Raw genomic sequence first — 22,954 nt, 5'->3', positions numbered from 1 at the left:
TATATATTTGCAGATATGGCCAATGTGTTGATATGTTTTGCTGGACTATACATATTTGCTATAAGGGAGGACTACAAGAGAGAAAAGAGTTAGGGGGTAATGATAGATGTCCTCTTACCCCCCAAAAAGGCATTCATAAAACATTTTTGAAATACACAGAAAACCCCCAGAAAAGTGCAGAAGTGGACATAAATAGAGCTGTTTTATTTTACTTTGTTAAATTTACATATATATTGATCATATATTATATATATGTACTTCTTAAAGACAAACTGTACTCAATTGAAGTTCAGTTTCTTATACAAACTTCTTTCATATTCTTTTTTCTATATTAAAATGTTCATTGATTATTGTTAAATTCACAATAAAAATAAAATTATAAAAACAAATAATTTAATTTAGAAGTGGGGGAGCAAGCATGATGCCTTACTGAGATCTCCTCACCTGTGTCTATCAAGCAATCTCATTCTAGTTGCTATAGAATACACCCAAGAAAAGCATCAGATATATCCCCTGCCTTAATTCTCTAGGATTCTACAAATTTATATTTTCATTACAAAAGCTAGATTAAAATAGATTTTAGTAGTAACAATCCTATATGAGTAATAGGATTGGATAAATTAACAGAGGTTGCCTTTTGGAATTTCTACAGTTTTATAATTTAGGTTAAATGTATGCAGGAATCACTGTTAAAGAGTATCTCAGCAAATCAAAGTTTTTACTGAGCTGAAACAGTTGATAAAGTACAGTTCTACTTATATTAGTTACTAAACCACAAGAGCTGACTGGATGAAGTATTTTCATATGTATATATCTCAATCCCCCTCCCAAAATGTAATTTGGCTACTATACGGTACCTCACACATTGAGTAGGTCAATAAATATTAAGTGGCTAGTGATAATAACCACATAACTGTATTGCACGTCCTTTGGCACTGAGATCATAACACCATATTCCATTTTATTTACTTAAAGGTAATGTCAAAAGCAGCGGAGTGCATGGACTGTCATGTAAATTTTTCAGCAGTGTGTACATGTATGTGTGGTATGTTCTTTAAAAAACATATTTTTGGAGGTTTACTACTATAAAAAGAAAAATGGGGAGAAATAAATATAAGAAACTGAATTGCAAAGGAACCACTCAGATACTGTAGCAGAAAGAAGAGTGGAATCAGAGAATTTGAGTTCAGATTCTGACTCTGTGATCTTGGGAAGTTATTTCCCTTTTCTGGGACTCAGTTTCCTTAAAAAAGGGAGGTTGAACTATATGATATTTCAGTCCTTTCCAGCTCCAAACCTATGATGCTTTGATCCTATGAACTACTACTAAGGGATTTAATAAACTTGAGGGGATTCTGAAATTAAAATGAAATTCACAGCACCGGAGGAGGTGGCGGGAGAGAAGGAAAGAGCACTGACTTTGGAAAGGATTCCCATTCAAATTCCAGCTCAGTTACTTATGTTCCCCTGTGACCCCAGTCAAGATACTTTGCCATCTCTGAGAGGAGATTTCCTCTCTTGCAAAGGTGAGAAAGATGAACAAGATCGTGTCTAAGGCCATCTCTGCCAGTACTCAATCCTATGACCTCACATAAGTGTTTAAACAGAATTGGGCAGGTTCATAACCTCTCTCTCTAGCACCCCAGGCCTTGCTGAGTACAACAGGTTGTGTTTGTCCTTTGTTTTTGAAGAGGACCATGGCATCAGAGGACCAGGCATCATGATGACATGACTTGCAGTCAACTTTGATTTGAGTGAGGGAGGGCTGTGCAAGGTCACCAGCCTCACTTTCTCCTCCAGAGCCACCTGGATCCAGTGACCAGATATTCATCAGGATGACTGGAGATGACCCAGGATGCCACAGGAGACCCTTTTACCATTTTAGGCAAGGGTAAGAGCCAATGATCAATTCAGGAGTGACGTTGATCCCCAGGCATTGGGGAAAAGATAGGATGGACCTAAACAAGTTAGCTGGAAATACAAAGAACCACAGACTCTTGTCCAGGAGGGAGGCTCAGAAATCATTCAGTCTACCCCCCACCAATCATTTACAATATGAGGAAATTGAGGCTTATGTAAGTCAAGGGGCTTGCTCAACATCCCACAGGTAAGGGGAAGAACTGAGCCCTGAATCTAGATCTCCCAATCCAAAGTTCACCACTCATCCATTCTGGCTCCGCCACAGTCACTCTGGGACACTAAGCAATGGCATAATGCTTCAACTGTCTGTCCTTAATTTTCTTCTCCTACAAAAAGCAAGAAGGAGACAAGATCTCTGCTATCTCCAGAGAAAAATGATTGCTTGAACCCATGTTGACATCTTTGTTGTGGAGTACTACAAAACAAAAAAAAAAAATTCGGTTCTCCTAATTTCAGGGCTATGTAATGAAAGCCTTAAGTGTCCTGTTGTACATAAAAGCACAAATACAGAATGTTAATGAACCGCTAACTACCAAACCCCTTTATTTTTAGGCAGATAGAGAAGTATGTCTGAAAATTAAAACAAAATTCACAGGCTAATTTTATAGGTCGTATTTGCAAATGTTAAAAAATGGCTACTTCACAGGAGCTACGTGATATCCCATGGTAGAATGGAAAGAACCCTGGCCTTCAGAGTATCAAGGGGCCTTCAAATATTAGTAGCTATGTGATTAGGGACAATGCACTTTATATCTTTGAAGACAAAAAGATATCAATCTTCACTGATATGAGGAAACTGCTATATAAAACTTAACTTGTACTATATGCATGTGAGTTATTATTATTATTAGTGACATTTTAAAAATTCCTTATAGAACTGAAATATTAAAAACCTTGAAAAAATTTCTTCAAAATAGTATTCAGTCAATTTTTGTAATTTATAAGGATGTATGTAATATTTGACAAATATCTTCTATTCTCAAATACCTTTACATTTATAAAGAATAGTTTACTGCTGGGGTATATAATAAAACTTAAGGTTTATGTTGCATTAACAAGAATAGTAAATCCTCATTAAGTCAAAACACAGGGGACAAATACAAAAAGAAACAGAATTATATTAACTGACTTTGCATTATCTAATATCAAAAACAGTATGAGGGCAATTAGTAAACTGCGGAAAAGCTGTTGTTTCAAATTATGAACTACCCAGAATAAGCTGAATTTGGCTAAAGACTAAATCATTAAACATTATCTTTGCAGTGCTGGGAAACAAAACTGAAAAGACTAGACAATTTAAATTCTGATTTTCACTTCCAGACTTGTTTCTTAAGAAACATATAATGTGAAAATTCTTCTTTTTTCCAATCCAAACAATTAAAGACTCCTGAGCTCATTCTCCAAGCTGAAGGTGATTTGATACCTCCTAACAGTTCTAATCCAAATATACAATGTTACCAAAGAAGGGAACAAAGGAATCCTATAGTAGAAACTGACTCCATGGACAAAAGTCTGAGAAGGGAATAGTAAAGAATGGAAAGATGTGGCGGGAGGTACAAAGAACTGTCCAGATACCTCCAATGAAATGTAAAAAAACAAGGTTGGGGAACCTGCATCCTCGAGGCCACATGTGGCCTTCTAGGTCCTCAAGTGCAGCTCTTCAACTGAATCCAAGCTTCGCAGAACAAATCCCCACAATAAAAGGATTTGTTCTATAAAGTGTGGATTCAGTCAAAAGGCCACACCCAAGGACCTACAGGTTCCCCCGGTCTAAAATATATTCTTCTACTATTCTTCTTAATAAGAAAATGATGATGATGATGATGAACTCAGAGAGCCAAGCCTGGAGGACATAAGTTCCTTCAACTGGTGCTTACTGAGTCTTAATTTTGTGTTTAGAATCTTGAAAAGAAAGCTCCAATTGTTTTAAGGGGAGGTCTCCAAACTAGGTACTAACAAGAACTGGTCTTGCTTATCTTCTGAGATCAATCAAGATTAGGCATGCTCAGGACTACTGTATATATTTGAGTTAGGATAGACACAAATAGGTCCTGGAGGAAAAATGGACAGCTGCCTAAGGGAGCAGTATGTATACAGGCATTCATAATGACCCTTTAGACCTAAGAATAGTTTGCTAGTACATTTGGGTTAACAATGCTCTCAGCCACAGAGTGTAACACTCCTACTCATAAAAAATATCATTTCCTCCCTACAAAAATGAGGATCAGAAATATGGCATAATTACCTTAACATCAAAGACTCTATGATGCTGTTGGTCTCTCATTGGATAAACATTGTTACTGGGTCGAGTTTTGTTTTGCTAAGTCAACTTGGACACAGTTGACCTGGCAAAATTAAAATGCCAGAGTCATTGCCCAAGCACTAAAGATTTGGTTTTAAATGCCCGGCCATATCATAATTTCTTTTTTTGTATTTTAAATTAACATCTCATTATCATGGTTTTTTTGGCAGCAAAGTGTACAGATTGCAAACAGACTGGACTGAAAACTCCATAGGAAATTAAAACAGTTGTAGTTTAGATATAAAATACTGAGCTTTGGCTCACAAGATTCCATTAAAATATCTTAAATGACTTTAAACTTTTTAAACCTAAAAGATAAAGCTGAGAGTGATTTGCAGAAAGACCCTAGTTCTTAGGGTGGTGTTTGAGGCAGAAAAAAACAAATGGAAGAGCAATGAACAAATTAATTATATATGTCTCTGATATGCTAAATGTCAATTAGTAATCATTTAAGGTTATCTATTGTTTATCTTGAAAGACCTACAAAATTTCAAACCATGGTTCTTTAATTTTTCTTTAAAATTTCTCAAAAGTTTTTTAAGGGCCCTAAATAGTTCTCTGCAATAATATGGCCCACTCAGCAACTGACATATAGGTATATCTCCCTGAAAATGGAAAGGCTTCCCATACATGGGCCATTATGTATGTTTGAACTATATTTTAATGTTAGTTTTTCAGCCGTCTATATGAAAAACCTTTTTTTTTTTGACTGACTTGCTTACTAGTCAGTCAAAACAGTTATTAGTTAAAACATGATCTGTTTTGCAGAGGTATACAATGTCCATGAGGCGATATAATGAAGGGTTTAAAAAATCTAATAAAAACCAAATCTGAAAACACTAAAAATGTAACTTTTTTCCACACAGGTCACCAGTATGTTCCCTCTCTATTAAAGAAAGGTCTTGGCTTGGTCACTAATTAAATATACTTTCAATATACTTCCCAAATGGGACTTTTAATTTTCATTAGTCTCCACAAATGTTAATGAACTAAACTGTTAAAACCACAGCTCATTTCATAGCTAGGGAAAATGAGGATGAGAGCTATGACAAGTGTCTGCAAGTCCCACAGCCCATGCCTGAGCCCCAACTCCCCTAAATGTATTACTAACTTTCTTACCTGGCCAGTTTGATTTCATTCCAGATTTCAGTGCCATTAATTTTCAGGTCTATTGTTCACCTAGCCCTTCCCTATTGTTGGTCATCTTCTCTCTAGCCTATAAATGGATAGGCTACAGTCTAATTTGGATTATCTTTTTCCAGCTTTCTCACATGTTTCTTCTTGGTCACAGGGCCACAAACCTTTCTTTATCTCTATCTATCTATCTTGAAGTGGCAAACACTGCAGTCTTCCCTTAAATTATGATAGACATAAGTCATTACTAAGAATACCAAATGAACTTTTCCTCCTTGGCTCTTTGTACTTTCAGCCAAATGCAACAGAACTTCCCTCAGACTTACTTAAGTAGCTGCTGGTGATTGTTCAAGCAATGGCTAGCTAATGAGCCAGGGAACTGCCCTGGTTTTCTGGGGTGCAGATGCACATTAGCAATGGCTTTAGCAGCTGTTTAGGGGGAAACCTTGTGGCCAACTGGCTACAGATGGTAAAGGACGGATGAGAGTTAGCCTAAACTGTGAGAATAGGTCAAAACTGAATTTTTATAAAGAGAAATTTATTACTACCTCTAGACCTGGTCCATGGAGAATATGGGAAAACATGGTATTATAGCATATAATGGGCTCTGCAAAGAAAACGGCTGGAAGATGTGGATAAATGTGCATAAATAATCTGATTGTATATTCATAGAAATGTCAAGGAATGACAATTGTCCCTAAAATTTCTCCCAAGTTTCACCTTCCCCAAACTTCACTTGAGTCCATCTCTGCAATGGCCACTCAATCTCTGGGGTCTCAGTCAATCATATTAATAAGGAAGGGATAAGTGGGAACTCATCCTGGGAGGGGACAAACCTAATTTCTCTTGCGCAATATATCTTTACTCTCTTCAATGATGATTAAATGTTTTAATCCATAGCATAAAACATGTAGTATAGGTTAAGGTGAAGAAGACATACCAACTTGGCATTTGCCTAGAGGTAAGCAATATTATAAAGTTGAAGATAGATATATGTGATTTTTAAAGCTAAAAGATATTTTTAGTTATTTTACCAGAGGGTCCACCTCAGTTTTAGTTCTAATCTACAAAATGAAAAACAAAATACAACAAATTCCTTTAGAATGAAAGTAATCTCCATGCTGCTTACAATTGCCTTTTGCCTTTGCCTCTCTCTTTGCTTGGCCCTTTCAGACTCCCGTTTCTCATATTCTTTGCGGTATTCTTCCCTCTTCAGCTTTTCATGCTGATATTCTTCGTAGCTGTCATACCTGGGAAACACAACTGAATCATTAAATCAAGCACCTCAATTTGCTAGTATAAAATGAAGAATACAATTCTGGGCATCTTGTTATCAGGAGGAAAGGGAGGCAGAGGAAAACCAAAGGCATCATCACCTGGGCCTACGGCCATAAGGCGATCTGGAGCGTGACCTCGCATATAAGGGAGAACTGTGATGTCCCCGGTGTCTGCAGTGGCTGGACTCATAGAAGTAACAAGATCTGCAGGAGAGGAGAAAAAAACAGAACAGAAAAAAAAAAAAACATTTGCACCTGCCACTGAGGCTGAGTTTATCGGCAGTCCGGAAGACTCTAGAGCTACATCTTACATAAATGGGCATTTTCCTTCTCCCTACCAGGGAGATTTCCCAGTGACAGTTTGTGATCATCTAGTCAGCTTAAAGGTCTGGAGTGATGTGTTCTCTCTCAGCGTCTCTTATTGATGTTAACACTGAGCACCAGGTCTGGTACATTGTCAGCTTTATCCTGCATGGATCTCAACTATACTGGCATAGGGCAGCTCTCCAGGTAATGGAAAAAGTTAGATGAGCAAGTTTCTTACAAATTGTACTCTCTGATCTGACTGGCTCTATGTGGCATGTTCAAGGCTGGAAGATTTAAGAGAAGAGGAGGAGAATTGTTAAGTGCAACAGCAATCTTGTTAGCTCTGGCATCTCTCTGCAATTCAGTGGCAAGAACTGGAGTATCTATGGATTTAGAATGTTTCTGACTTCAGACTGAGTCAAATTGTAAGTATTTTGTTTCTGTTTCTAACTTAGTTTACCTTGAAGAAGATCTGCTGCCTGGTGACCTTGATCTTGACCTGGAATATGGAGATCGGGAACATGACCTGTGTCGAGAAAAGGACCTTGATCTAGAGTGTATCCTTTGGGATCTTTGAGAAAATAAGGATTTGGGTGGAGACACTGAATCTCTACATGGAGAATTAAAAGAAGAGCCAGAAGGTGACACATCAAACAATGAATAGGATTGTGTCCCATCCCAAGGATAGCTTAGTTTATCACTTTCGTCTTCACTGTCATCAAACAGACCATCCATAGCTAGTCCTGAATTTATAAACATAGGTAGTTTGGAGAATTGTTCGTTACTAAAATCACTGTTCCTCAGTTCACTGGTCTTGTCTGCTTCATCATCAAAAACAGCTTGACTGGGATGACCAAAGTGCTTGTTCAGCTCAGCCCGGATTTCCTGGTCTTGGAGCTGTTTTCTGTGGCCGCATGGGGAACCCTGCTTGCTCGCCTGAAAAGTCTCTCTTGTGTAGCACTGGTCTGAATCTGTGGAAGAACGAGTCTGCCCCTGACATCCAGGGGAGGCATCTTTATATTCTAGTTGTCTAGAGTCCTGGAGCTCCTGTGATAAATTAATGCGTATTTCAGTTTTTGCATTAATTGACTGACAGTAGTCATGGTCGCCAAATAGCCGTAAACTAGGCCGTTTCACTTTTCTCTCCTCGTGTCCGCTGGATAGTACAGAAGTCTTGCTGAGCTGAGCATACAGCTCTGATTGTTCTGGACCTTTCTTAATGGGATTATTTACTTGGGTACCAGAAGATTCACTATAGCGGGGTTTCTTGGAAGGTGGCACACTGGTTTTACATGATGACTTCTGCTTTGGAGAAGTCCTAAAAGGATTATCTTGATTAGCTTTATGAGGAGGAGTCGTAGGTGGAGTTAGGCCTAGGGGGGAAAAAAGAGTGAGACAGAAAGATGTGGTTTTTTTGAAGTGCAGAATGATTTTTGTAACTTTTTTTCAAGATTCAAATAAGAGTCCAAAAGATGTAAAGGGGAAGCAACTAAATCTATGACAGAATCTGGAAAAAACAAAAAACAAAACAACACCCCCCCCCCAAAAAAAAACAAACTCTTTTGCTCTGATCCACTTTCACCAAAAACTGATCTAAAATTTTCCGGAGAGCAGAAAGACTCATGGCGATTCATACTTCAAACACCAATGCTAAGTGCCAGCCCTTAGAATTAGTATATTACCATTGGCCTCTTCAACATTACTGGTGCTATTTGGTCAAGGACATTCTACAAGCTGTGACACAGAAAATAAACGTGGTAGAATCAGGGGAGGGGAATCACAGAAGAGCCTTGCTGGAGTTGGCATGATAAAGATGTTGCATTAGATGCTCAAAGCTCAGGGTTCTTTGTCAAAACAAGAAAATCCACCCTTGAAGCCAAAAAAAAATGAGCATATTAAAAGAAAAAAGAAAAAAGCAGTATGAAAGCAAATTAGTAGGGGAAAAAAATGAAACAGACACCTTCAAAATAAGTTCTGTAATACATGGTGTACTAATACAGGGAACCAAAGCAACTCCACAACTTGAAGGCAATGATTCTTTGTCTCCACAGTTCATTAACTTAGTAAACCATGGCTAATGTAGGTATAATACATTCTTGTAAGCATAACTAATACATTCTGTCTAAAATATGGTTCTGCAACAGAAAACTAAGTGAATAGTAACACTAAATATTGCAGCAGCACTGAGCCATTTTATTTAGAACTGAACATTAGTAATTGTTGTAAGGCTGAGGGATAGAAACTTATCTGAGCTTCAGTGACTAATTAAATAAACGAATGAATTAGGAAAGGGGAAAAAGCAGTTCAGAATGTTAACTTTTCACAGAATTGACAGGAAGCTACGTTACTCGTTTCTGTAAGAGATTTATGCCAAGGTGGCATCGTTCATCCTATATGAACACACTTCATTGTGCATCACAGTGAATTAGACCCCGAGACCAAATAACTAAAGAAAAAAGATAGGCTATAGTCCAACAGACTTTCGGCTCATGTAGGAACATGCTGGTTTACAATATACTAGCTAGACATAGGAGGATGTGTATTCAACAGAAAGAACCTAAATTATACTAACATGCCTGAGGACAGACTTAAGGCAACTGCACTTTTCAATGAAAAGCAGTTTCCTCTTACTTTCAAAAATGCTATAAAGAAACCATGTAGGTCACAGAAAAGCACATGAAATTCTGTGGTAAGCTATCTCCCTCTTTAGCCACTTTAAAAAGGGCATAGGGATAGAGGAAATGGTGGTTGTTGTTTTTTTCTATTTTATTTCACCATTTGAGCAATTTTGGTATCTCAGTACAATCTGTCCAGTCGAGGGGGCAAAAGGCCCAGAAAAGATACATTAGCTATTACTCCCAAACACTTTTCTATTTGGCTTTGGAATCTAGCCAAAAGAATATACTCAATGAGGCATTGCACACATCAAAATTCAAGAATTTTATACTTATATCCCTCCATCTCTAGCTGGGATACCCTGCCGGTCTCTATCTCCAGTACTCAGGGTTTAGGCTTTCCAGTTTACTGGGGGATAAAATACAATGCAGCAGATCCATTTGTGGATAAACAAGAGTTGATAGGTTTTTATTTTTCAGAATAGAACACCTGTCAGGAACACACATTATCCTTCAATCTCTCGTCTGCAAATAAGTCAAATTTGAAATTTCCTTAAATTTCTTCCATGAACCTTTCCCCGTTCAATCCGTATTTTATCCAGCACTAACATACAAGCTCCTACTTCGAATTTCTCTTGAATACATAGTTCATATGAAAAAGCATTCAGATGCAAAAGTAAAACTTCCCCTCAAATGGGAAGAATCTCGATGACATTCCTCATAAGAGAAGAAAATGGTTAAAGAAATGAGGAAATTGTATTTAACAATCTTCCAGTTTTAGAATAAGGAGAATGGAGCCAAATGGGGCATGAAGATGGAAGAAGGCACATATAGCTCCTGGCAGATTTTCCTCGAATGTTTTTCTTGGTGTGGGGACAACTGTTTCATATGGAGGTTGTTTGAACTGGTCCTTTACGATCCAGATAGTGGGAAAAGGGTTGGTATGTCTTAGATTAGGTCAATATATATTTAGTGATTGAGCTAAGGGGTATGAATATAAGGAGAGATAATTGAGGCCATGACAAAGAAGGAAAAATAAAGCCTCACTGTCTATCTGATGGGTGCAAGATGAAATTACTCTTAAGAGAGCACTGGATAAGCAACAAAATGACAAATTAGGAATCTAACTTGTCATAGTAAATTAACTAAACAGGCACTGGGCAAAAATCACAGAAACTTCTATTTCCTTCATGATATTCTCCCTGATCATCTCAGGTCATGGATCACATCTGCTTCCTTAGAACTTCTACGTTGGTTCCTGTTTGTAAGAGTCATTTGGCGCTTAAAGAGCACATAGTAGCATTGTTAGTTATTTTATGGACATACCCATATTTTTCTAACCATATATGCTGAAAACTCCTTGAGGGCAGGGATCTTCTAAAGTTCTTGATAAGCCATGGTGATTAATTAGAAACTAGCCTTTTATATAATACAAAGTGTCAGCAATTTAAAATGGAAATAGTGTTCCTTCTCAATGGATTTTAGGATCTTAGATTTAGAACTAGAAAGGGCCTTGAAGACCATTTAGGCAACTCATCTCATTTTACCGATAAGGAAACTGAATTCTAGTGGTGTGGCTATAATGAAAAGAAGGTTAGCTAACCGTGGAGTCATGAAGACCTGGGTTGAAGTCCTACCTATAAATATTAGCTTTGTGACTATGGACAAGTTCCTTAGCCCCCCAATCTATAAGTTACAAATATACTGCCAACGAATGGAGGGAATTTTTATACCAATAATTTCCTAGGCTCAAGAAAGTAACTCCAAAGCAACAACAAAAATCCAAGGAAATGAATCCCTGAAAACCTAGAAATTCTTTCCAATCTTAAAAACTTGAATTCTTTGTCTATTAACTCTTAAATGATTCCCAACTTTCTAAAATGATAAAATCACATGGTAAAAAAAATGTCCTTAAACATAAATCCACTCAACGAAATCCCTAGAAAGCAGAGAACCAGTCTCTGTTTGAGTACACTATCTCTATAGTAGCTGGGAATCACACAGGTTACCACATGAGGTAACCTATTTTATTTTCAGATGGCTCTACCTGTTCGGAAGTTCTTTATTTGGACGGAAATTATTTCTACCCTTTGGTTACATCCACTGGAGCTACAGAGACTAAGTCTAATCCCTTTTGCACATAATAGCCTTCCAACTATTTGAAGACTCTTATTATATCCCTCCAGAGTCTTCTTTTTTTTTCAGACTAACCATAGCTAATTCTTTCAACAGTTCCTCATATGACATGTTTAGAGTTCCCTCACTATGGTGGCTGCCCTCCAGCTTGTTAATGTCCCTCTTAAAATATGGTACCCCCAAATACACAGAGTACAGTGGGACTATTACTTTCTTTGCTCTCAATATTATATTCTTTGTATGTAGCTACCATATCATACTATAGCCTCACATTGAGTTTAAAAGTCACATCAAACCTCTAAAAAACTTTTTTTGGAGGGCAGGAAAGGTAGTTTGTGATAAGCCTTACTGTGGTTGTATTTTTGAATACAACTACCAGTCCACTTAATCTGCCATGCATATGTATGTGTGTAAACATAATATTGCTAATATATTATACAATAAACGAATATAATACCTATAGTTATCTGAAGTGAAAACTTGTTCATGACAGACTAACTTGATAACTGGAGATAGCAAAGGAAGTCATACATGAAGGATTGTGAATCACTGTCTTCAATAAATTTAAGACTACTTATTGAAACAAATAAGTAAATAATAAAAGTAATTTAGTATATTTTAGAATTGATGATGCAAAGCAAGAACAAAAACAGTGCAACTCAGACAACTATCCAAACCTTTTATCACTGATTGATAATCTTTTCTGTTTGACAGATCTATGAGAAAAATCCTGGAAGCACACAATTTCTTGCTTGTGTGCTGCCTATTTGAGCTATGGTTTTCAGGTTTATTTGAGAGCAGAAGGTAAATAAGCTTTTTCTCCCTCTAAGCAGAGCCAAACTTTTAAAAATTCCTAATGAACAGGGAAACCCTCATGCCTTTTGAACATTTTGGCTAGAAACCCATCTGACAGAGCACAGAAGTATTTTTGCATAAGGTAAAGAAAGACGTAGAGAAGGAGAAAAGAGTTTGCCACTTAATGCATGAACATCAACACCTTTAGTCATCTTCATCATAATCACGGTAATCTTGATTTCATGCCATGAGCCCAAATCAATAGTTCTAATGCCTCTGGCTTTTTTCCCCCTGCACCCTGATTTCTTGGTGAATGTGTACATTTTGGTGTTGACAGTACAAGGTATATACCCTGCTCTCTCTTGAACTTAGCCGATTTTGACAGATTTATGTGAGGACAGATGGCCATTACAGGCTGAAGGCTGACAAGAGGCAGTTCAGAGCATTGTTAACACACTCGCACAAACTCTCAGCAGTGCAGCACTGTGCAGAATGTAATTCAGACTATAGCTTTTTTATTGCTGCCTATTTTCTTTTGTCAAAAGAGCCTGCTGTGCACAGCAACAAATGGCTGCCATTACCCAGAATGTAATGGGTGTCAGACAAATCACGTAACACAAACAATCAAGAGTATGTAGGTCATATTTCAACAGAGCACAACCTTAGCAATATTTATGATTACTGCATTGAAATGTGCTCTATAATAAACAAGTACCTCTATATCACTCACACTTACGTACTTCTGCACAGCAAATCTGGGAGAAGTGGTACACACTCTACAATCATCCTTTTAAAGTCTTTTTTAAAGTAAAAGACAAAGTATTTTTTCATGACATGTTGTAAACCCCTTTTCTTTGTAGGGCTCTTTTTTTAATTGAGAGACCCTGGAAAATGATAAGTTCTGTGTTTTATTTGAGGTACACTACTATCTACCCACTGATTTGGCCTTTTTTGTTTGCTTAGTTAATATCATTTCAAAAACATCAACTAATAAATCACCAATAACTTCCTAAGTGTGTTGAATTTCAGAGTCAAATGGACTCTGAAGGGAAAAAAAACCCAACTTTGAGATCAGATGCCAGTGTTTGGCTTTTACCTACAAACATGATGTCTTCTCTAACAGACAACTTAAGGAATATCCCCATGTTGTCCCTTGGAAATTCAAGGGACTAGAGGTTCCCTTACATAAATCAGGAAGCAAGTGAATTGGCATGCCTAGATTTTTATAAATGTGGAGATCTTGAAGAAAGTTCAGCAGTGAGCCACAGAAATGAATATAGAATGGGAAAGTAAGATCTATGAGGAAAATTTTAAAAGAACTAAGGTTGATTCAGTCTACTTAACAGAAGACTAAGGGACAATTTAACCATGACTTCCAAGTTCTGTATATAAAAATATCTATCTCCACTGAGGACAGAAAAAAAGAGAAATCTTATTGAAACTACAACATATGGTTTGACATATGGAAAAATTCTTGATAGCAAGTGTTGTCAAATAAGTAAACCTGTTGAATTTCTTTCTCTAGGGTTCTATGGGCACAAGAGTGAATTAAGTGACCTCTATTTAAAGTGTATTGTTTCTGTTTATAAAATCCAGAACTCCTAGTAAAACCTCGTGCCCCCAGTACAAGTAGGAGATTGTTAGACGAGCTGTGCAGTAATGTAGATCACTTAAGGAGAGAATGACTAAGCTTAATATAGAATCAAATTCATACTAAGTTCTTAAGAATTTTTCTCCATCACCAAAGCCTCTGAAAACAGGATTATCAAGAGTAACATTATGTAATAGGCCACATAAGAAAATAATTAAATTGGCAAATTGGGGGTTTTTATGAAGAAAGGAGCCACTGAAGTCACCTTCTGTTAAAGATACTGATTGAAATCAATTATATATGTCACCTGGAGATTTGTCATTCTAGTTCCTAGCTATGTTTATTCATGTCAAATAGCAAAAAAAGGACACACTAGTTAAACTGGCATTTTGTTCCTATTAGCACTTCAAGTTGCAAAGTATAGAGCTCTGAGGATGCAATAGTTTTAAATGCTCTCTGTCGAGCAAGCTTTCTTTTTACTCTCTTCTTGCTTTATTCAAGCCATTTTGAAATCAAATTAGTTTTACACCTGTAAAGTGAAGTGTGGTTTTTTTTCTTAGCTAAAAAGAGCTAGTTTAGGACAATCTCAAAGATAACAGACCAGATGGCATCAGCCAATAAAGCAAACTTCCTTTCCCATTCCTCCTGTTCTTCCAATGATATTACAGATGGGGCAGGAAACATTTATTTGTTCCAGAAGCATCTGAATCTTGTTGACTATCCCATCACTGTGGTAGAGTGAAGACAGCATTGGATTTGAAGTCAGAGAACCTAGGTTCTGCCACTTACTACTAAATAATTGCCTTTAGTTTCTTTTTTTTAAAATTTAATTTTTTGTTACATGTTAAGTTCTATAAATAGAAGATATGGCACTAGGTGACCTCTTCTAAGGTCCCTACATCAGGTTTTTTTAATTTTATAGATTATATATATATATAATATATATAGATTTTATAATTTCCATTTTCATATATATATATATAATATATATAGATTTTATAATTTCCATTTTCATATATATATATAATATATATAGATTTTATAATTTCCATTTTCACAAGTTTCTGAAAAACAATAAACATTATTTTTCAAGTGTAGAAATTAGTCTTTTTTATATTAAATGTATTAACTAGTACTTTTGCATTTGAAATAATACAAATGTAAACCTGGAAGAAGGTACCTAGTGAAGTGTTGCAAGGTTCTGTACTCATCCATGTACTATTGTATATTTTCCCTTATTAATGAGTTGGATGAAAACATATATGGCATGTTTGTCAACAACATGAAGCTGGCAGGAATAGCTAACACCTTGGATGACAGAATCAGGATCTAACAAGCTGAATCTAATAAGATGGAACTTAACAGGCATATAGAGAAAGTCCTGCACTTGGGTTTAAAAATATCGACTGCACAAGTACAGGACGGGACAGATTATGGCTAGATTGCACCTTGTGTGAAAAAGACCTAGATTTATAAACAGCCACAATCTCAATATGAGTTTGACATTGTGATAATGGATCCAGAAAAAAAAAACGAATATAACTGTAGGCTCTGTTAACAGAAGCATAGTTTCTAGAATAAACATAACTTGATAGTCATAGTTCTCTCTAATCTGCCTTAATCAAGTTATATCTAGAATATTTCTGGGCACCAAATTTCAAGGTGAGTGAGCGAAAGAATGAAAAAAAAAACATTTATTAAGTGCTTACTACATCCCAAGCACTGTGCTAAAGGATGGGAGAGAGGGAGAGGAACAAATACAAAAGCGAAGTCAAGAAGCATATATTCTAATGGGGAAGGACACTGGGGGAGTGGTGGTCAGGGAACGGCACTTTAGTCCAAAACATTACAGTGGAGCTTTAAGAAGATGAACTGATACCCTCCTTCCGGGAAAAATGGCAGAGTTGATTTGATCATGAAGAGCTCAGAGGGTGAAAGAAGAAGGTATATAGGGAAGGCTATTGCTGATGCCGTTGAGAAGATGACTGGAGGAGTAGGAAGAATATTGATGAGGCCGCACTTGTGAGAAGACTCAAGAACATGCTATAAAAAGGTCCACTTACAATATCAGAAATGTTTAGGCTGAAAAAAAGACTTATTGGGGACATGATTGTGATCTTAAAATATGTGAAGGGCTGTCATGTGGAAAAAAGGAAGGGGAAGGTTTAGACTTATCTTACTCGACTGAAGAGGGCAGAATTAGAACTTCTTAATAATTAGAGATGTCCAAAGGTGGAATGAGCTGCCTAGAAAGATAGGGAGCTTCACATCTCTGTAATTCTTCAAGCAGAGGCTGGATGACCAGTTGTCAGTGATGTTAAAGAGGAAATTCCTCCTTTAGGTAGAAATTGCTTTGTATCACCTTGGAGCTCCTTTCCAGCTGCAATTTTATGATTCTATTTAGGATAATCACTTATCCTATAAAGAAACGAATGAGGGATTTCTGTATAGAAGACAGAGGATCATACCTGAATTCTTAAGACCTAGGTTCCAATCCTGATTTTGACATTGGCCATCTTTGTAACCTTAACCTCTGTGCCTTAGTCTCCCCATTTGAAAAACAAGAATGATAATACATAATATATCTAACAGTTCAAAAAAGTGCAGAATCTCAGAGTTGGCAGGGACCTCAAAGGCTAGCCTGTACCTGAACAAGAGTCCTTGCAACAATGATTCATAGAACAGGAATAGAAAAGAATAACACAACAACATGTCCCAGGACTGTTTCTATCTGAACCTCATTGAAAGATGAGAATGAGATCCATGCCACTCCCCATCCCCACTCTCATTCTCCCATCACTAAACTACACTGGACCTAAATCATTATCACAGACCAAACCATTATTCACTGTCTCCCAGAAATAACACCGATCCATGAAAAACATATGAATAATGTTTTTAGTAGATGTTACCGTAACAAAATGCTCATTATTCTCATGCTACATGGGGCAGTTAAGTTTCAAAATGGAGAGACCTATTAGAAGAAATCAGAAATCAAGATCAGATGTACGTTATTACTGTTTTTCTGTCTGCTACTGGAATTCTACCAAGAATCTTTTCAGAGTCTACAGAGGATGAGATTACATTATAATACACATTTCAACTACAACAAAGCAGTTATTTTAACTATCTGGTCATAAGTCCATAGAAGAATAAATATAAAAAAGTAATAACAGGACAGCAAGTTGTTTTGGGCCTATTTAAATATGAACTCCATCAAAAAAGAGGAGCAAAAGATTATTCACAGCAAAAATAATAAAATTATTAAGAGCAAGTAACAAAAAGCAACATAGAAGATCAGAACACATCGAAGTGATCTAGGTAATTTAAATCATCTTAATATCAGGGGATGGGGAGGTGGGGAAGGTGGTAGAAAAGAACCTTGGAAAACCTCCAAATCAGAAGAAGGTATGTATTCCATTATTTGGTTCATTTTGTGATCTCTCTATTACTTTCAAATTGGTATATGTTCACTATTCCCTAAAATATTTCTTATATAGTCCTCCCAGCATGCTCTTGCTTAGTTTCTCCACCACCTTAAATTGGCTCACTCATTTTCTTCATGAATATAAAAATTACTCATTTTTTTAAGATATACTTCAGTTCCCTTGTCTTCCATGAAGCCTTCTGAGACTATTTTAGGACTCAGTAATAACTTTCCGATGAATTCCTATAGCATTCATTGTCTGTACCACAACCTTGATTAATCGCGCACTGTGATATTTCTTATATTGCATTCCAGATAAGGGCCAAGCTATGCAAAGGCAGAGGGGCAAAAGATGAGAGTGCTGAGTGTAGGAAACAGCAAATAGACCCATCTGGCTAGAACATAGAGTGTGTGAAGGGAAAAAATGTGAAATAAGCCTGGGAAGACAGGCCTTAGTTAAGTTGTGAGGACTTTAAATTCCAAGCTGAAGAGTTTATACTTTATCCTAGAGCAGGAGTTTTTAACCCGGGTCTGTGAATTTTTGTGTGTGTGTGTATGTGTGTGTGTATATATATGTATATATATATATATATATACATATATATACACACACATATATATACATATATACACACACACATATATACACACATACATGTGTGTATGTGTGTGTATATATATTATATATAATGTATTTCAATGTGATTGATTTCCTTTGCAATGCTATACATGCTATTTTACACATTTAAAAGCATTATTCTGTGAAATTTAGGCTTTATCAGATTGTCAAAGGGGTCCTTTACATGAAAAGGCTAAAAATCCCTGTCAATAGAAAACCAAGTGAAGATTCCTAAGAAGAGGTGGTACACAGTCAGTTTAGCATTTTAGGGAAAGTATTTTGGCAGCTGTGTGGAGGATGGCTTAGAGAAAGAAGAGAATGGAAGCTAGGAGTCCAATTAGTAGGCTTTCTCAATAGTTTAGTTGAGAAGCAATGAAGATCTGTACTAGGATGGTGATCATGCAAGAGGGAGGAGGGATGGTCAAAAGAAATGTGGAGAAGGGTAAAGGAGAGAAAAGAACGAAGGCTAAAACTGAGGTTGTTAACCAGGCTGACTGAAAGCATAACAGTGCCCTCAATAGAAACAGGGAAGTCTAGAGGAGAAATGAAGGTGATTTAGGAGAAAAGGTTATTCCTTTTGGGGGCAAGTGAATTTGAATTATAGCCATTTCTTTTATTGTTATTTACTTTTTCCATATGTTTGTATATACCTTTCCAATTAGACTGTGAGCTCCGTGAGAACAGAGGTAACTATTTTGTGCTTCTCTGTGTCCTCATAGCACTTAGCACATTTGCTTTACAAAGATAAATACTTGTGAATCAGTGAATATTGGGTGATGGGTTCCTATTTTAACTAAAAGATTTTCAGCAATGTCCAAAAGAAAACATACCTCAGTAATAATATGAATACTAGTTGGCTGACATAAATAAATACTGTTATAGATGCTTTAAATGTGTCTAGATAACTATGAAATTGCTTTTCAGAATTGCTAATTCCTCTCCCATAGACTGCATGACAGTAAACTTATAACTAAACAATATAAAACAACATTTGCTGGACAATAAGTTACAGAGAAATGCTCAGTCTTCCAATAGAGTATAATTAAAATTAGGAAGCTATTTTAGGATACCAGATGTTCTTCTCCCAATAAAATGACTAGAATTGACAAATAGGTGTGTAATTTATATGTAGGCAAATTTTATAAATATATACAATACTAATGTGTTGTATATATAATTAATATGTGTGTATATACACACATACATACATTATGCACATATGGAGGGAATTTATATATGTACACAACACATTTATACCTATATAAATCTCAATGGACATGCCATATAAGATTAATTTCTCTGCTTCTTGACCAAAGCATGCAATGGTCCTTTCCCTAGAAGGTAATTTAGCAAACCTGAACTGTGAAATTAGACCTAGGAACAATGACCATGGTGCATGCAGGCACCACAGTTCCGGTTGAAAGTTCCGTCGTCACTTTGCTTTTCTTCTACTCTTATCAGTGATAACCAGAGTCAAGCTTGTTCTTGTTCAGACAGGCCGGGAGTCACTTTTAGGTGGAGTTCAAACACCGAACCCCAAAAGACACTGCTGTACAATCAATCCTTGTGAGCAACCGAGAGGTCAGCAGATACTATATTTGGTATGGGGGACAGTATGAGGCTTAGAATAGCAAATTAAAATTAAAACTGACCAGGTAAGGCTAGGAATCCAAAATGTTTGATGTACTTACTCTTCTTCCAATATACAAAGATCCTTTTTGTTCTCAGTGGATGGAAACCTGTTAGTTTCTCTACTTTGTTAAGAAGTTGCTGCTAACTCGTTGGTATTTTGTGATATGACTGCAGTACCTGGGTGACTAAGTACTACAAATGGACATTCTCTTCCTTAAAAACATGCATATACAAATTCTGGGTATCCCAAAAAGTCTTAGTGCAGTTTTAAGCTTTAATACATTAATACCTTAAGATTGTACTAAGTCTTTTGGGACACCCTCTATACTCAGATGTTCAGTTTTCCTTTTGGTTTCATTTTTTTTACTACCTATACTCAGCTCTCTTAGCCACTTGGAGATCATTGCAACATTTTGTTATGAAATTCACAAAAACCACACTAAAAAAAATTCTTAAAACACCTGTCTTACCTGCAGTTCCAGAGAGTTCCACACTTAAGGTTCTTTCAATAGTCTTGTTCTCAAATGGGGAACCCTTGGGATCACTGGAAGATAGGGCACATTTATAAAAACAAGCTGAAATGGAGTTGCTGTAGCCAAATGTATCAATACTCCCTCCCCCTTTTTATACTGTTTACCCTTCTTAATACTTACTTTGGTGACTCGGGTGTCAAAGGAAGTGATAAACTTGTTGGTTTGGCTAAAGGGGAAAAAAAAAGAAACTGATTATGAAATACTGAAAATGATAAAGATGCTTTTTTTCTACCAGGTATCTTCCAATATCAGAATTTGAAATATGCCTGGGAACACAAGATCTGAGCTAAGTTGTTCATGAGGGAATCTTAGAATAGTTGGTCAATGTCCAAGAGCAACTGTTTATGGGGGCACTTTGTTGATAGTCATTTGAAAACACAGGAAACTAAAACTTTCCCCAAGACATGTGATCCATGTTAAAGGAGGGAAATTTCACACAATACCACAGGAAATTGCATTTTTCTCATTTAATTGAGAATATAGGATTGGTTTGTCTAGAAATGAGAACAGCGGAGTAACTACGAGGCAACAGAACGTTATGAATATTCAGCTGATGTTACTTCAACAATGTACAATTTTATATCTAGCTCTGAGAATAGTTGCTTCTATGAGGCCAAAACTCAGTTCAGAATGATCCAAGTTACAGGAAATTGTTTTCTGGATTATGGATACTGGAAAATGATGGGTATCTGCAAAGGTGGCTTATAGAAGGCCTTAAACTCCTCCAATACTGTAGTATGAGAAAAAACTAAACCAAAATATTGCATTTCTATTTGCCGACACCCATAAGACTTCCAATGCAAAGTCTCGTCCCCTCTTCCAATGCTCATCTCCAATTTTATCTCCTACAGGAATTTTTCCTAAATCAGAAAGATAAAAGATAACTTCTCACCCAAACATAACTGACAATGGCTTTTCCTTTGGCAGCCGTGTACAATGAACAGAGGGGAAGGAAAAAAAAAAGAAACCAGATTGATCAAAAAAGTATGTATGGGTATATTTGCCTTAAAGGAAAGCTAAAATTTAGCCCCTTTCTTTGCTTGTCTAAGCACATGGACAATATTCAACATATATTCAAGTAAGTCAATCCATCAAATGTAGTTCCTAAGATAGATAGAAACTGTTTTACTGTTTCCAAATTAAAATCCGAAACAAAGTATTTTACAAAGATAAATTTTATTTACACACTGCAAGTCAGGAGATTAGATTTATGTTTTAAAATTAGCAAATGTTATATCATCATCTATCGAGTGTGTAGAAAGAAATACCATTCCTCACAATTCCTTCTATATATTACTTTGATTGATTGGCTTTTTCAAATATAGATTAATGAACTGGCTTTATTTTTAGTTTGAGTATGTTCAATATAACAAATCCCTTAAAATCATTTAACACGTTTATAAATGGGCCTTTTTTAAGGTAGTAAACTTCAAAAGCATCATGAGGAAGAAAATGGGTTTTTCTAAAACAAAATTGGGTATGTACTTCCTTTTGCTATATAGCAAAATAATAATACCTATTAATTTACAATGGCTGAAATGCTAACATAAAAGGTAGGTACCTTATTTCATTTCACTTACATTTTTGTTCTAAACCTGGGATTTCTTTAGTATAAGAAACTGTTCCACAGATGCAGACTGGAACCTTTTTTTAAAAATTTATAGTCTTCAAGATCTGATTAGGCCACTAAAAGCTTAGATCACTCAGTTTATGTTCACATCAACAGTGTCAGAGGCAAAATCTGAACCCACATTTTCCTGTCTCTGACATTACTCTACCACTCACTATGTCTCTCAGGGAGTTCTACATTGGTCAAAAATTCCAAATGTAAGAAGAGAGAGAGGACACTCACATTTAATGAGATGAAATTCTAACAGGAAATGGCAAAAAGTTAGAATGCTACCTACATTAAATCCTCTCCTCTATATAATATCTCATCTGTCAAGGATCTTATGGGTGAGTACCTGGCCTGCAATTGAGCTAAGAAACCAGTCTCAGCTGCATGGAGCTAAAGGCTAGGGCAAAAAACAAAAGCTATATGCAACTCAAAGTCAATCTTAATCTCAAGGTTTTTATAGAACAGTAAGTATGAGAATCATACATAAAATATTGGAGCCTTCAAAAAGGTAATGGCTCTAGTTCTTATTCGGTATTTTCCCTACTCTTTTGTCTTTGCTATCATGCTTGATAAAAAACAAATCCTGAGGGTTGGGCAATTCCTTACTGGCTAATAGGCATCAACAACATGCCACTTGGAAAAGAATGCCTTTTCCTCAGAAGCTAAGATTTAGAGATGGGAGGGATTTCAAAGGTCCTTTAGTACAGACCTTATGTTGTAGGGCATCGATGGGGAAAGTGAAGATGGGAGAGGTTTGGTAAGTAGCACCAGGTCACACCTGTAAGCAGCAGAGCTGACACTCAGATGCTCTGAATCCAAGCCTAGAACTCTTCCCAGCACATCACATGCTAGATGCTACTGCTTTGGGATAAGCCTTATTTCACTATTCACAGTAACACAAGGAGAGAAACAATCATGCGAAAGCTAATGACATCAATGGCAGGAAACATTTTCTCTTCTAAAATAGCCCTTTATGTTATATTAAGTGAAATTATCACTTTATAAAGTTTCAACTATGCTCTAAAAGGAAGGAGGGGAAAGAAACTATT

At 36.5% G+C, this 22,954-nt stretch overlaps 1 protein-coding gene across 5 annotated transcripts in view; it reads right to left on the bottom strand.

Annotated features, from left to right (window-relative positions):
* Positions 1–22,954, bottom strand: part of PPARGC1A (PPARG coactivator 1 alpha) — a 784,344-nt gene that overhangs the window by 13,916 nt on the left and 747,474 nt on the right. For all 5 annotated transcript variants that reach the window (XM_036762810.1, XM_036762813.1, XM_036762815.1 and 2 more), the window contains exons 6-10: positions 20,408–20,453; positions 20,225–20,298; positions 7,400–8,312; positions 6,733–6,837; positions 6,486–6,606 (exon numbers count right to left, since the gene is read on the bottom strand). In XM_036762810.1, coding sequence (XP_036618705.1) covers positions 6,486–6,606; positions 6,733–6,837; positions 7,400–8,312; positions 20,225–20,298; positions 20,408–20,453 — 1,259 coding nt within the window. The remainder of the gene's footprint in view (positions 1–6,485; positions 6,607–6,732; positions 6,838–7,399; positions 8,313–20,224; positions 20,299–20,407; positions 20,454–22,954) is intronic.

Source organism: Trichosurus vulpecula, chromosome 6 (assembly GCF_011100635.1).
Source record: "Trichosurus vulpecula isolate mTriVul1 chromosome 6, mTriVul1.pri, whole genome shotgun sequence".
NCBI lineage: Eukaryota > Metazoa > Chordata > Mammalia > Diprotodontia > Phalangeridae > Trichosurus > Trichosurus vulpecula.
The sequence above is the reverse complement of the archived record's forward strand: the minus strand, read 5'-3'. Positions and strand labels throughout refer to the sequence as shown.